Source organism: Tursiops truncatus, chromosome X, assembly GCF_011762595.2.
Source record: "Tursiops truncatus isolate mTurTru1 chromosome X, mTurTru1.mat.Y, whole genome shotgun sequence".
Taxonomy (NCBI): Eukaryota; Metazoa; Chordata; class Mammalia; order Artiodactyla; family Delphinidae; genus Tursiops; species Tursiops truncatus.
In genome coordinates this window covers 91,717,167-91,731,932 of record NC_047055.1, presented here as the reverse complement: position 1 = coordinate 91,731,932, position 14,766 = coordinate 91,717,167, and the positions used below count along the sequence as shown (strand labels likewise).

At 43.5% G+C, this 14,766-nt stretch overlaps 1 protein-coding gene across 1 annotated transcript; it reads right to left on the bottom strand.

Annotated features, from left to right (window-relative positions):
* Positions 1-11,175: 11,175 nt before the first annotated feature.
* On the bottom strand, positions 11,176-12,300 carry PPP1R2C (PPP1R2 family member C). Its single transcript, XM_033849318.2, is given in 3 exon segments — positions 11,176-11,768; positions 11,771-11,958; positions 12,221-12,300. Coding segments are annotated over 3 exon segments (777 nt in total). The 3' UTR covers positions 11,176-11,259.
* Between the last annotated feature and the right edge of the window lie 2,466 nt (positions 12,301-14,766).

Genomic DNA, 14,766 nt, shown 5'->3' with positions numbered 1-14,766 from the left:
ATGTTGGAGGGATTTTTAAGAATGTAGCTGGTACATATTTGTTCTCAGCTGGACTTAAGACTGTCGTCAACCAGTGTCCATACTGGCAACCACTACTCATCAGAGTTTGATGAACTAATGGATCAGAAATCCCTAATAAATTATGGACAAAAAGAGAGTGGGGGGGTTCCTGAGGAGCCTGAGAAAAGGCTGATTAAAGCTTCAACAGAGCTAACTGGGCAAGGGCAATGTTGGCTTTTCCCAGGTCCCAAGCCAAGAGTTGGGGTCAGGAGAGTCCTGTCCAAGCAATACTTAAGTATGGCAATGTTTAAGGTGGGTGTTCTGTCTCTTGTTTATTTCTCACTGCTAACTAACCTCTATCCCTAACTTTATATGCTATTCTGACATGAAAAACCCAGAAGCCAGACATATCTCTGAAACTTCAGCAGCTAGAGTGGACTGCAGATGGTCCATTTCTGAGGACTGGATAGAGAGATTTGGGTTTGACATTAGATCTTACTCATCTCAGCATGTGCTAGAGGTTGGTCCCAAGTTGGTTTCCCCGGGAAGCAGACTCTGACTTGGATATTGGCATACAGGATGTTCTTAGAGGGGCTCTTGGGAGCAACACCCATAGTAAGGAGGGGAAGGAAGAGGGACTGGGCAGAGGGAGAAGTCCAGCTGGGCTGAAGTCTCAGTGGTGCATCTCGATCAGATCCACATGGAACTCTGAAGCTGGAGTGGCCTTTCAGAGTTGTCCTGAGTTGGGTCCAGATCGAAAGACCCCTTGGTCCTCCACATATCAGCCATTGGATGTGGGCCGCTCCAGGAAGGAGGGGTGATCTTGAGCCAAGTGTTTGTCTTCACCTGAGGCATTCTTGGGCAGGAGAGGGCTGACAGCTGAGGGCACTCTCATTAGCTGTAATCCTAAAGGGAGGATCTGGATGGCAGATCACAGCAATCACCATGGGGTCTGATTGAAGTGCAGCCAAGTCTCAGCTCAAGCACCAAACCTAGCCTGTGATTTGAAGAGCATGCTGGCTCCTGGGATGCGCTCTGCCCAGCTGTGAGCATCAGAGTTTGCCTTTGTTCAGGGCCAGTTCTTAAGGTAGGGCCCCAGCTGGCTGTGATTGATCCCAGAGCTCCACGGAGAGCTTCAAGACAGTGCTAACACAGCAAGAAGAATATTAAATAAAGCCAACAGTGCCTGGCACCATCCTAAGCCCTCTCCAGGTGTTCTTTCACGAAGTGCTCACAACAACCCCAGGACGCAGGTAGTTTTGCATCTCACATTTGTTGAGGAAGCTGCAGGGACACAGGCAGGGAGGGGACCATGAGTCCCTCCTCTTCCCTCACTCAGAGAAGATGAGGAATTCAGGAGTCGTGGGTGGTCCCACGTGCACCACTGATCTTTCTTATTTTCCTGCATTGTCTTTAGGCTCAGATGCTCCCAGAGGACCAAGGTGCCTCCCCACACAGCTGGAAGAGGCAAAATGTCAGCCAGAGAGGGTGTCGGGGGCTGGTCTGCAGTCAGGCTTTCTGAGAAAGGACAAATCCTCCCCGAAGGATTTTCTGAGTTCTAAATACAAGAGCGGTGCCCAAACCAATTTGAAAACACGCTTCAATCTGTCTTCAATTTATGTTCCCCAGATATAAAAGGGAGCGATCGTGAGACTGTATACAAATATCACTTCCCCTTGGCTTCATATGCCCTGGGTGACTTTTTGGTCTCTGTAGATTATGAAACAGAGGACCTTACTGCTAAGGTGAGGTAGAGGTAACCCTTTAGTTAGGCTAAAGGGTCTTTAAGACTCGTCCCAGCTCTAAAAATTTTGCTGTTGCTATCAAAGTCAATAATAATTAATAAAGAGAATTCAGAAGAAAAAAGAATTAGAAACACTCTGAGAGTATAAAGTGTCAGGTGTTCCTATAAATAAGGGAATGCGGTTCTTACCTGTGGTTTGGATTCATGAGACAGAATTAATTCCTTTATTTCATAAACTTTTTTTTTGAGATTTCAAATGGTTTTTGCTTTTATTTTTTAAAACGTCTTTATTGGAGTATAATTGCGTTACATTGTTGTGTTAGTTTCTGCTGTATAACAAAGTGAATCAGCTATATGTATACATATAGCCCCATAAACTTGGCTGTGTCCTAGACGTTTCAACACATTGTAAAATTAAAACCTAGACAGGCTTTATATCTAAATCCTGCTTGCTGCCCTCCCATTTCATCTCCTACTGTGCAGACTTAGTGGTGATGAAAACACCAAGCAGCTGCTTCAAGTAACCTTCTCTTTGAAGATGGCCTTGGTGTTTTCACTTTGTCTTCACCTGTACCCCTCACAGCTCACGGTGCTGAAGCTTGAGGAGCCTTGGAGAACAAACTGTATTTGACTAGGTAAATCACAGGCACATGAGAGAATCCAGTTGGACAGGAAGAAGAAATTTCCAAGGGCAACTTCTAGCTCCATTCTTCAACATCTCTTGGGTAGAAGGCACTGTGTTGGGAGATGTCAGACATGTGGCCACAGCTCCTATCTCCAAGAGGTCCTCAGTCCAGTGGGAGAAAAGAGGCAGACTCAGAAATGTCTAGCACTATTACAGAAATGATCAGCAGTTTAACAGATGTAGAGAAAATGTGCGCAAATGAGAAAATAATAATAATGGCTACCATTTATTGAATACTTATTAAAGGCCATGTGTTTTATTAACATCTTTTCACTTAATCATTCCAACAACCATACATGGAAGGCATTGTTATTATTATCCTCATTGGATGGTGCAGAAACTTGGTTCAGAGAGGTGACATGCTTTCCCTTGGGTCATTCAGCTAATTTATGGTAAAGCCTGGATTCAAACCTAGATTTTTTTTATTGAATATAGTTGATTTACAATGTTGTGTTAACTTCTGCTGTACAGCAAAGTCCTCAGTTATACACATATATACATTCTTTTTCACATTCTTTTCCGTTATGGTTTATCACAGGATATTGAATATAGTTCCCTCTGCTATACAGTAGGACCTTGTTGTTTATCCATTCTATATGTAATAGTTTGCATTTACTAACCCCAAACTCCCAGTCCATCCCTCCCCCACGCCCCTCCTCCTGGGCAGCCACAAGTCTTTTCTCTATGTCTGTGAGTCTGTTTCTGTTTTGTAGATAGGTTCGTCTGTGTCATATTTTAGATTCCACATATAAGTGATATCATATGGTATTTGTCTTTCTCTTCCTGACTTACTTCACTTAGTATGATAATCTCTAGTTGCATCCATGTTGCTGCAAATGGCATTATTTCATTCTTTTCTATGGCTGAGTATTATTCCATTGTATATATGAACCACATCTTCTTTATCCATTCATCTGTCAATGGACATTTAGGTTGTTTCCATGTCTTGACTATTGTGAATAGTACTGCTATGAACATAGGGCAAACCCAGATTTTTTTTGACTCTAAATCTTTCCCTGTCAATTACTCTACTCTTCTGCATCCCCTAAGGCAAGCACCCACTATTCTAACTTAGGAGTTTGAGGTGTGGTTGGCACTGAATGTGGAGGAGTGAATAAAATATGCGGTAAAACAGGAAGACATATATTCCGGGCAAAACGAATAGCCCAAGCAAAGATGGAAATGTGGACAAATCCTGGGGCTCTGCGGGTGGCAGCAGGGATGCCCACTGCACCAGTGAGTGTGTGGATGTGAATGGGGGGGACTCAGTGTACAGAAATGTGAGGAAAGCCTAGGGAAAGAGTTACATATGGAGAGGTGGGGAGAGATTGAATATAGCTGTAATCTGAATCAGACAGCGTACCTGTGGAAGTTTCTCGGCAAACCTGTGCATTGTCCAGATATCCAATGTGATGAATTTTTGCAAAATTGTATCCACTTTATACACACACACACACACACACACACACACACACACGGTAACAGTGAGGTCTGGCCTACAGAGAGTTGAGCTCAGCTAATTCAGAAGCTGTATGGTACAGCAGAGGTTCTCAAACTTGAACGTCCATAAGCATCCCCTGGGAAGCTTGTTAAAGCCCAGATTGCTGGGCACTAGCCCCAGAGATGCTGATTTTGTAAGTCTGGGATGGGGCCTGAGAATTTGCATTTCTAAGCAGCTTCTGGGTGACGCTAATGCTGCCATTCTGGGGACCAAGCTTTGCCTGGCATAGAGCGGTGTGTGCCTTTGCTGTGAGTGAGAGGTGAAGAGGGTCCACATCTGAACGTTAAAATCATTAGCTTCCTGAGACCAATGTCACATCTGTGCTCCTGTCTCCAGCTTTGCCCTCCCCACCCTGTTCCTTTCCAGGCCCCACCCTGTAGCATATGGTCTTTCAAAAACAGGAGTCTGATTACGTCACTCTCCTTCTTAAAAATGTCACTGGTTCCCTAGGCCTTAGCGTCGTAGGTGAAACCTTCCAGAGCCCTTCTTACCTCTTTAGTCCCTCCCGTTCTCCTTTATAGGACACCATATAGGTCCCTGAAACAAACCACATTGCCTTTGACCTACATCTGAAATGCCAGTCTCCCTGGGCTCACCTCTCTTCATTTGGTTAAATTCCACTTCGCCTCCAAGTGTTATCCTCGAAATCAACCATGGAAAGGCCTTTTAAGACCTTGGGCAGTGCCCCTCGAGGGCCTCTGTAAAGTGCTCTTGCACCTTATAGAAATGGTCTGGTGACAAGGCTGAGCTCTCCACTAATCTGGGGACTCCTTGAAGGCAGACACTGAGTCTTGGCACTTAGTGCATGAATAAACAAGTTGATAAATTACAATTGAAGTAGTGTCATTTCAGACCCAGCTAGAATTAACCATCATACCTGTTCTTCATGGGGTAAAGGATTATGTGCTTTCTTAGAGTCTGAGCTACCACGGGAAAAACTCACTCACAAATAGCATAAGGAAATGACAACATGCCATTAATAACCCAGAAGAAGCTGTATCTGTTTTAGGATTTTTCCATCTGGGCACTACAAACCAGAAAAGCAACTGTTTTGCCTCCACAAAGAATGTATTTTTTTTTAACAGCACACTTTCCAAAAGGACACTCCTTCTGCTGCATTTTGATCTAACCTGATTTAATTTAAAGTTTGGAGATGGGGTCTGACCTTATCTATCAGTGGCTGAGGCGTTGTCTCATGGAAATGCGGTTTGAAGTTCATTAATAGAGTAGCCTGTATATTATAAGTTAGAAGCTCTGGGTTATCACTGATGCTTGCAATTGCTATGGAAACGGGGTTCATATGCACCTTTCAAAGAGTCTGCTTTAAAACAGGAAAGAAAAAAAAAAGGAAAAAGAAGGCTCCTTGCAAGAATAAGATATTATTACCCAGCATGCATAGGCAGGTTCAGTGATGCAAATATGCTCTGCCTACACAATGATAAAAACAATTTTTTATATTTTTAAGAGCTAATAATATATAACTTTATATTAGAGAACTGTGTTTATACTGGTGAGAAAAAATGCCTAAGGCAGCTTTCCCCCCCTCAGCCCACCACCCCACACCCCTGCCACAAACACAGACACACACCAGCAATTTTCAGTTTTCCCCAGGCTTTTTGCAGCCTGTATCCTTAAATCTTCCAAAAGCCCCTGCACGTGCAGCTTCAGCTGCTAAAGCCCAAGCGGTGTGGACACTGGCACAGAGCTCAGCCTCTTCTACCCACACCCCATCGCCAACGAATGTGTATAAATGCTGCATCCTGTAGCTTATGGACTGACTTTTCTGTCTTAAAATGGTAGCACTAATTTGATCAAGTTTCTTATCAAAGATTTCTGCGTGTATTCTTCCCTACATTTGGATTTTGGAGGTTCCATCCCTCATCTCTCTCCTTGCCCACGTTTCTCCCTAATAATCCTAATCATCGAAGTACGGTATTGTGTTGGGCAAACAATAGTGTGAGCAGTCATCAGAGCCCCTGGGGGAAAGTGTAGGCTGCTACCTGAGACTGGGGGACAGGGAGGCACACAGAAGTGGTTCCTGGGGATTAGCAGATACTCTCTACTATATATAAAATAGATAACAACGACCTACTATATAGCATGGGGAACTATATTCAATATCCTGTAATAAACCATAATGGAAAAGAATATATATATATATATTTAATTGAAGTATAGTATATAGTTATATAACTGAATCACTTTGCTGTACACCAGAAACTAACACAGCATTGTAAATCAACTATACTTCAGTTGGAAAAAAAAGCAGCGTCTCTTGAGTGGTGTGGTCCTACACGGGACATCACCTCACTCCCCTGTGAATCCTAAATCATCTTTCCAGCCACCTCATTTTGTGTGCATTTTCTCTTCCCCACTCCTCACTTCTGTCTCCACTTGCCAGCCTCTCGCCAAGGGGGGCCCTCCCCAAAGACCTGATTTGTCACCAGGGTAGCAGAGGAGTGGCAGGACTCTTAGACCATTTGTAAAACAGACAGGAACTGGCTCAATGGCCCAAGAAAGCGACATAATTTTTTTTTTTTTTTTTTTTTTTTTTGCGGTACGTGGGCCTCTCACTGTTGTGGCCTCTCCCGTTGCGGAGCACAGGCTCCGGACGCGCAGGCTCAGCGGCCATGGCTCACGGGCCCAGCTGCTCCGCGGCATGTGGGATCTTCCCGGACCGGGGCACGAACCCGTGTCCCCTGCATCGGCAGGCAGACTCTCGACCACTGCAGCACCAGGGAAGCCCAGCGACATAAAATTTTAACACAGTAGAAAAATCCAAGAGGTTTATGGTATTGAATGCTGTCATTACTTTCTCAATATTTCCTACACACCTGGAGTCTTTCGTCCCCTTTTTTCTTTCCGTTCTCCTTTCCTTCTGTCATGCTCCAGCCTGACGTGCCTCTCCTGCTGCCACTCTCCTGGCCTTCCTCCACACCCCCTCCCCAGCCATCTGGAGGAATGAAGGGATGAGGTTATGCACCTCTCTCCCCACAGCACATACCAGCACCCTCCCTGACCCAGGGTTTCAACAATGGCCCCAATGTTCCAGAAAAGGACAATACAGCTGCATAAAGCATGAGCCAACAGAAGGAAGCATGGTTTACAGTTCACATTTTACATAACTGCTTCGCTTCTGAGACAGAGTATCTACAATTCCTCATTCCAATAAGATAAAAACAAAACTCTCAGCATTGTCTAGTGGAAAAGGATTCTTCAAGAATGCAACGCAGAACCCTTTGTTACTCCCCTCTATGTGCTCATCTCTCTCTGTTTACCTCCCCACATGTGAATCCTGCTATGGTTTGCCCCCAGTCCCTTTTGTACTGCACTCCTCCCCAAGCCCAGCCAAGTGTGAGCTGGACCTCCTGTACTCCTGAACCAGATCAGGTCTCAAGGGCTAGGCTCCCTCTGTCCTCGCCTTCAGACAGGAGGACCTCACAAGAGACCAGAGCTCCTCTGAAGGCTGCTGCTCTCTCTGCAGGCATTTGGAAATCACTTCTTTGCTTTCAAGCAGTTACATGACCTAAACCAGGACTCATCCCTCTTTTAATACAGGCAGCCTCTTCCTCTTAAGGCTTCATAAATGATCATTTCAGAACCATACAGGTCTCCCCCACTAGACTCAGACCTCCTTAGGGGCAGAGGTTGTATTTCATTCATCTTTCTCTCCCTAGCCCCCGCTATTGCCTCTGACACGTGGCTGTACTTGGTAAATGTTTGTTCACTTGAAAGTGCAATTGACAAATATGCTTTCACCCAGTGGTATCTTTGTGTGAGTGAATGTCTCAGGTTCCTGGCTGAGCACAGGCTCAGAATAGGGGATGGGAGGAAGTAGCAGGAGGACTTAGGGCTCGGGGCAGTGTGTCAGAGGGCACGGGCAGTTCCTAGGTCGGAGAACATTCTCCTTAGACCGGTTGTACTTCTCAGCTGTACAGAAAAATAGCCCCTCCTACACTATCAGGACAGACGTGTGTGCTTAGGGGAGGGTGAGAGGGGGGCCTTCTATCACCATCAAGGACCTGCATTGAGCCAGTGTTGTATGGTGGGGAAAAGACCATGCCTGAGTCAGCCAGACAGGCCTGGGTGTGAATCCTGATTCTACCACCTAGCAGCTATAGACTTGGGCCAATTACGTAATTTTAATTATTTGAAATTTTCTCATTTCTAAAACGGGCAAAATACTGTTTTAAAGGATCGTTGGCATCATTCAATTTGATAAGGCTTTCAAAGCCCTGGTACCGAGTCTGACACATTGCATATACTCAATAAATGACAATTAGTAGTACAGGCTGTGGTAGTAGTATTGCTTTAATTATTTGGTTGGGTGGAGAAGAGAACTCTTCTTTTCCTCATCATTTCTTCACTAAGATTTCGTGTCCTCTTGATGACAGTTCAGAGTTAATGACTCATTGAGAGCTAGTCCTGACTTTTAAAGCTAGTGAACTTAAACCTCCATTCTTCTTTTTTTTCCCCCTCATTTTTTTTTCCTCTCCTCCCTTCCCAACTCTTCACTTCTGGGTACCTCTTTCTCTCCTTTCATTTTTATAATCCCCCCCCAGTCAATATGTATACCATGTTCTTCATTTACTCTAAGGTGTGAAGGACTGATAAGTACTACAGTGTTAGTCCCAGGTGGTATTTGCACACAAAGAACAAAATCCTTTAAGTGAAAATATTAAGACGCTTTGAGTTCAGTGTTTGTCAAATTGAAGTTTTAATTTAAAGGAACAAATTTAGTGGCTCTTACTATCATTTTTTAAAATAATATCGTGCCTTATTACAACATGTTATTTAGTGTACTAATGTAGAGGGAAAAAATGGAAATAATTTCAAAGTCTAGGGGGAAAATGCATTTGCTTTGACCTTCAAGTGGAAGTTACTTTTTTTTAGCAATCCATTTATACCATTTTCTGTCCCAGGTTTTAAATAGCCAGCCTGGCTGAATTTAATTCTTAAAAATGAGTGAACAAATGGTAACATCAAAGGAGTTAAGCAGAGGAGGTGATGCTGATAGAAAGTTGAAACTGGAACTGAACATTTTCAGATTCCTTTTTCCAAAGGAAAATCAAACAAATAATAAAGGTCCATTTTCTATGCATCCTAATGCCGTGTCACTTAATTAGGAAATCATGATGTGGAAAAAAATGTCTTTCTGGATTACATTTGACTAGGGTACCAAAAGCACTATGAATAAAAGGAAAAACTGATAAACTGAACCACATCAAAACTAAAACCTTTTGCTCTGCAAAAGTATCTGTAAAAGGATAAGGTACAGATTGTGAAAAATTTGCAAATCAAAGAACTCTCAAAACTGAACAGTAAAATAATCAAAAAATGGGCAAAAGGCATTTCACAGAAGAGGATATACAGATTGCAAATAAGCACGTGGAAAGATGTTCCACATCATTAGCTATTAGCGAAAGGCAAAGTAAGACATCAGGACACATTTATAAAAATGACCTAAATAAAAAATAGTGACAACACCAAATGCTGGTGAGGATGCAGAGAAACTGGAATGCTCACACATTGCCGCTGGGAATGTAAAATGGCACAGTCACTCTGAAAAACATTTTGGAAGTTTCTTAAGAAACTGTAACTACCATGTGAGCCAGCAATTGCACTACTGGGTATTTATCCCAGAAAAGTGAAAACTTATGTTCACACAAAAACCTGTACATGAGTGTTCATAGGAGCTTCATTTGTAATACCAAAACCTGGAACTAGTCCATGTGTCCTTCAGTGGGTGAAAGGGTGAAAAAACCTGGTACATCCCAGAAGGTTACATGCTATATGATTTCATTTATAGAACATTCTTGAAATGACAAAATTATAGAAATGGAGAACACATGTGGCTATAAAAGGGCAACATGAGGGATTCTTGTGGTGATGGAATGTTCTGTATCTTTTATTTATTTATTTTATTTATTTATTTTTTTGCGGTACGCGGGCCTCTCACCACTGTGGCCTCTCCCGTTGCGGAGCACAGGCTCCAGATGCGCAGGCCCAGCAGCCACGGCCCACGGGCCCAGCCGCTCCGCGGCATGCAGGATCCTCCAGGTCCGGGGCACGAATCCGCATCTCCTGCATCGGCAGGCGGACTCTCAACCACTGCGCCACCAGGGAAGCCCAATGTTCTGTATCTTAATTGTACTGACGTCAATATCCTGTTGTGACATTGTACTACCATTTTGCAATATGTTACCACTGGGGGAAACTGGATGAAGAGTACACAGGATCTCTGTGTATTATTTCTCACAACAGCATGTGAACCCACAGTTATCTCAGTAAAAATTTCAATGAAAAAAAATGGAAATACACATAAAACCTTTGGGCTGACGTCTGTCTGTGTACATTCAGGAACTATGATCATGTCACTGGTTGCACAGGAGTCAGTTGTGAAAAAAAAAAAACCTCAGTTGTTCTCTAAAAGCTAATTAGGACAAATGATGAACTCATAATAGCAAATTATTTAGCAGGCTGTAAACCAAAAAGGTGTAGAAATGTAGCAGTTGGATTCTTTTTCCTGACTATAGCACTTCTGCTATTCAATCTATTTTCTTCACATATTAAAAGCCTGAAGAGGCCATGATGGTTGAAATAGAAGTGACATTACTGCAACAAATAAAAGAATATTTAAGAGAAAGAAGAGTTTCTAATATTTTGACAATCTATGATACTCCATAAAGCCTTGTGCTGTGTATGCCCCAGGAGGACTGAGGAAGCAAAGCGTGGAGAGGGTAAGACAGGTCTAAGGAACCACTTAGATGATATTAGACTTTTACAAATAATTGATATCAAATCTGCCCATCTAGTGCACAAAAACAAAATAGACGTTGGCACCATTTTAACCTGATAATCCATGGGAAAAGGACTATTTTTTTATTGAGAAAACATTCAGTCATTTCCTTATAAACACTGAAAGCAAATAAAGGGAAAATTTAAAGGTAAAATGTAACAATAACTCTTATAATATATCTCCTCTCAATTAAACAGGCCAATCACCCTAAAGACAAGTATTTTTCAGCCTGAATATTTATCAGACTACATAACCCACTGTACCAATTGCATTTAGATTTTGTAACAAAACCTTTTCTATAAAAGTTAGTACAGCTAGAAGTGAATATAAATCAGTCCCCCTTTACACATTTTAACACATCGAAAGCTATATGCTACGTACATCAACCAACAGTTTTCTCAAAGTAATGGGGCTTTAGACGAATATCAGAATTGGTATTTGTGGCAAAGAACCAGACAGAATAGCAAGCAGGGATTTTTCCAGTTAACCTATTATCTTCTAAGTTTACTGTTTAATTATCGCAGTACAATTTAACTGATAAGTATTTCAGTACTTGAAGCATGAGCTCTACAGAACAAGAAGCCGCAGGTTATAGTAACAGGGTTTGGATCTGACAAACAATTGCAGCGTTGATCAAACGTTGTCTTCTCGTCGTTGAATGACTGGGTCTGCAATTCCTCGTCGCTGGTGGGGCCGTCCTCTGATTCTTTCATGGTGGTAGTCTTGTCTTGGCTGGTGGCACGCCAACTTTCTTTGTTTTCGTCCTCAACCTCCTCACGTTGTGGATCTTTGGAAATCAGCTGTCTGGCCAGTTTGATGTTCAGTCCTTGGTTGCAGTGAAGCTTCCTTTTCATTTCGAACTGCCACTGTTTCTCTTGTTTGTCCAGGAAGATTTTGCTGGTGTGCGCCCCATCCTTCTTCGGCTCCCGCCCTGGATAGTTGAGCTCCGAGGTATCAGTGGTGGCTAATTTATTAGCTAAGCTGTCGAGGGTCATGGCTTCTTTAGTTTCGAAATCACTCTTTGCACCTCCTTCCTGTCCTCCTCCAGACCGAGCTGGCGAGCGCCGGGCTCATTCATCTTCATGAAATCGCAGTTTCTGTACGCTGGGCGGTAGGTCGCCAGGAAGTTCGACTCATCCCACTTCTGGGACTTCCCGGCCCTGGTGTCACAAAGTCCAACGCGGGTGATGCCACAGTGGTCCCCGCCGCCATCAGCGCCGCCGTCAACGCTTGGGGGGGGGGGGGGGGGAGGCCAAGAGGACCTATGTTTTTGTTTGTTTGTTTGTTTAATAATGTAAGATAGGAAATCTGCCTTCGTTGCACATGAAACGGGGAAGCACTGTCTTGTGAATTTCTCTATCCCCTGTCTGTGTGCGGGCGGACAGTGTAAAACGTATTTCTCCCTGGGGGTCACAGGCCAAAGTTTCAAAGCCACTCCTTGGGTTGGAAAGATTGGAGACCTAGGGGCTAGAGGACCCTTCCTATCCTGACCCTCGGTTAAAGGTCCCAATGCCCAGACACTTACACTGGCTGGGAACTCCTCCCTCTGCCCCCCCCCCCCAATCCTCCATGATCACATATTGTTTCTTCTCCTATCCAGCCCTTCGCTACTGGCTTAAATATTTCAAGAAACTCCAATTCTGCCGCCACCCTGATTCAAGTCACCACCATCTGTGGTCGGGGTCACCGTCACAGCCTCTGAACTAGCCCTCATCCCCATCACCCCTCCTGCTGCCTTCCGACCTCTCATTCACCCTCTATTCAGTGTGGTCTTTTAAAAACGCCATCAGATCTTGTCGCATCTCTCTTTCAAACCCTTTAACGGCTGCCCATTTTCTTTCACATAAAGACCCAAATCCAGAAGAGGCAGAAAGCAGCTCTATGATGGGCTCCCCCCGCACCCCAGTTCTCCGCACCCTGCCTCTAGCTTTGTATGCTGGCCTTTTGGTTCCAGGAGCGCTCTCCTCCCTTCCTGTCCCAGAGTTTCCCTGGGTTCTTCCCACAGCCTGCAGTGTCCCTTCAGATTTCAGCTCAGTCATGACTGCCTTACAAGAGCCTGTTTCCTGACCTCCAAAGCAGATAGGGTGCTTTCATGGCCTCTCTTATCGTCCTTGACAGCACTCGGAGTTGTGGCAATTATGTTTATTATCTGTGTACACTAGATGGTCAAGTCCAAGACACAGGGGAAGGTGTCTGTTTTTCTCAGGATTGTCTTCAGCTTCACAACATGATGCTGTAGCTGGCATATAGTAGGTATTACCACAATATTTATGGAATGAAGAATAAATGGTAGGTGACAGGTAATTGGAAGACTGAGATTTGTGAGTGGAGAAAAGGGGACTCCAGAGTTTTCACTGTCAGTTACAATTTGTTCAATCAGTCACATGAGAAAAACACCCCACATGTGGAAGTTGGGGACTGTCCCAAAGAGTGACTTCGGAACATTCTGTCTTTCACAGGCCTCATATTTCATAGGCAGTGACAGTCTTCTCAAAAACAAAAAGGAAATTAAGATCCAGTTTCACATTTTACCCTCCAGGTAGCATTCACAAGAGGTTTTTTTTTTCCCCCTTCTGATAACATTTTGCTTCCTCTTCTCTCCCTCAACGTCTTTCTACATTTTAGAACACAAAAGCAAAAGCATGAAAGAACCATAAAACTTTTACAGGGGTCTTAAGTACCTTAAGTTCAAGTTGTCCTGTATTCTCCAAAGTCCTACTAACTTCAGGAGCTCTGCAATCACTTTAAAACTGTGTTATTCATCTCAGAAAAAGAATCTCCTGATACCAGTACTCTTTGAAAAAAGCTGTATTGTGTGGTAAGGGCTTTCAGGGATTCAAAAGCTGATCTTCAGGTCTACAGGAAAACCCTCCGGTATGTGAGGGGGCAAAAAAACCAACTTTCGTTATTCAGAAATACTCCAGGCCACTCTTTTCAAAAACCTGCCTGAAAGGCAGCACAGACCCGCACAAACGCAATTGGTCCTGGCTGGCAGGTACAGTGGGTCTGTGCGTGTTTAGCTGTAAACAGGATGTTGAGGGAGACGCTGAAAATCCAAAAGCAAAATCCAGTGCATTGGGATTTTGCTTTTCAGTGTACACAGCACCCACCCCACATACTGTGATCTGAACATACAAGCTGTTCAAGATAGAATGAGTCAGCCCTCCCGAAGTTCTTGAGTTTTCTGAAATGCAGTAACACGTTGGCGGTTCATGCTAGGGCAAGAGTACCGTGATTGTGACCTTGTGACCTGGGCCACAGACAAAATATTTTAAAGAAATCACCAGGTATTACAGATCTCAGTTGCACATTATTTAAAAGTAATCTGCTTCATGAAAGTTGCCCTAAGAAAAATCCAAATTTTGAGTGTTTGCCATCAAGCTAAAAACTCTCAATCTAGTCAACATTACCACAAGCCGAAAATTTAGAAAAGATCGGCGCTCTTTCCAACATTCCTCTTTACACGATTCACTTGTTATTGCCCTAGGACAAGGGCTGAGCAGATAGGTCTGTGGTTCTACCACACACACACACGCACACACACACACACGCACATACACACACACACCCGAGACTGACAAAAACTTTCCTAGTCAATGACACGTTATATGAAATTTAGATACAGACCTAGAAAGCCCTTCTTTCAACAAATATTTAGTGTGACCATTGACTGTATGTCCAGTAGGAGAACCTTCATTCTGAATGCACAAAAGTGAGGTTGTGCTTCAGTGGTCTTCAATGGGTTAATATTTGATAAATACATCTAAATATGCATGCTGTTCTATCATCACAGTTTTAAAATACATTTAAAAAGTCACTGATATTTAAACTAACTGATTGTTAAGCCTGACGGTAGATCACTCCACGGTTTCATTTCTTCCACTAAGAATCATTTCCCTTCCATGCAGCCATTCTCCAAATGCGGTAAATACAGGAATTGGTCCAAAAGGAGAACTAAGCCAGGAACCAGAAATTCTCAACCAAAGGTTGGAACACCTAAGAAACCAAAAGCTACCATAAACAAGGAAGGTATCCCA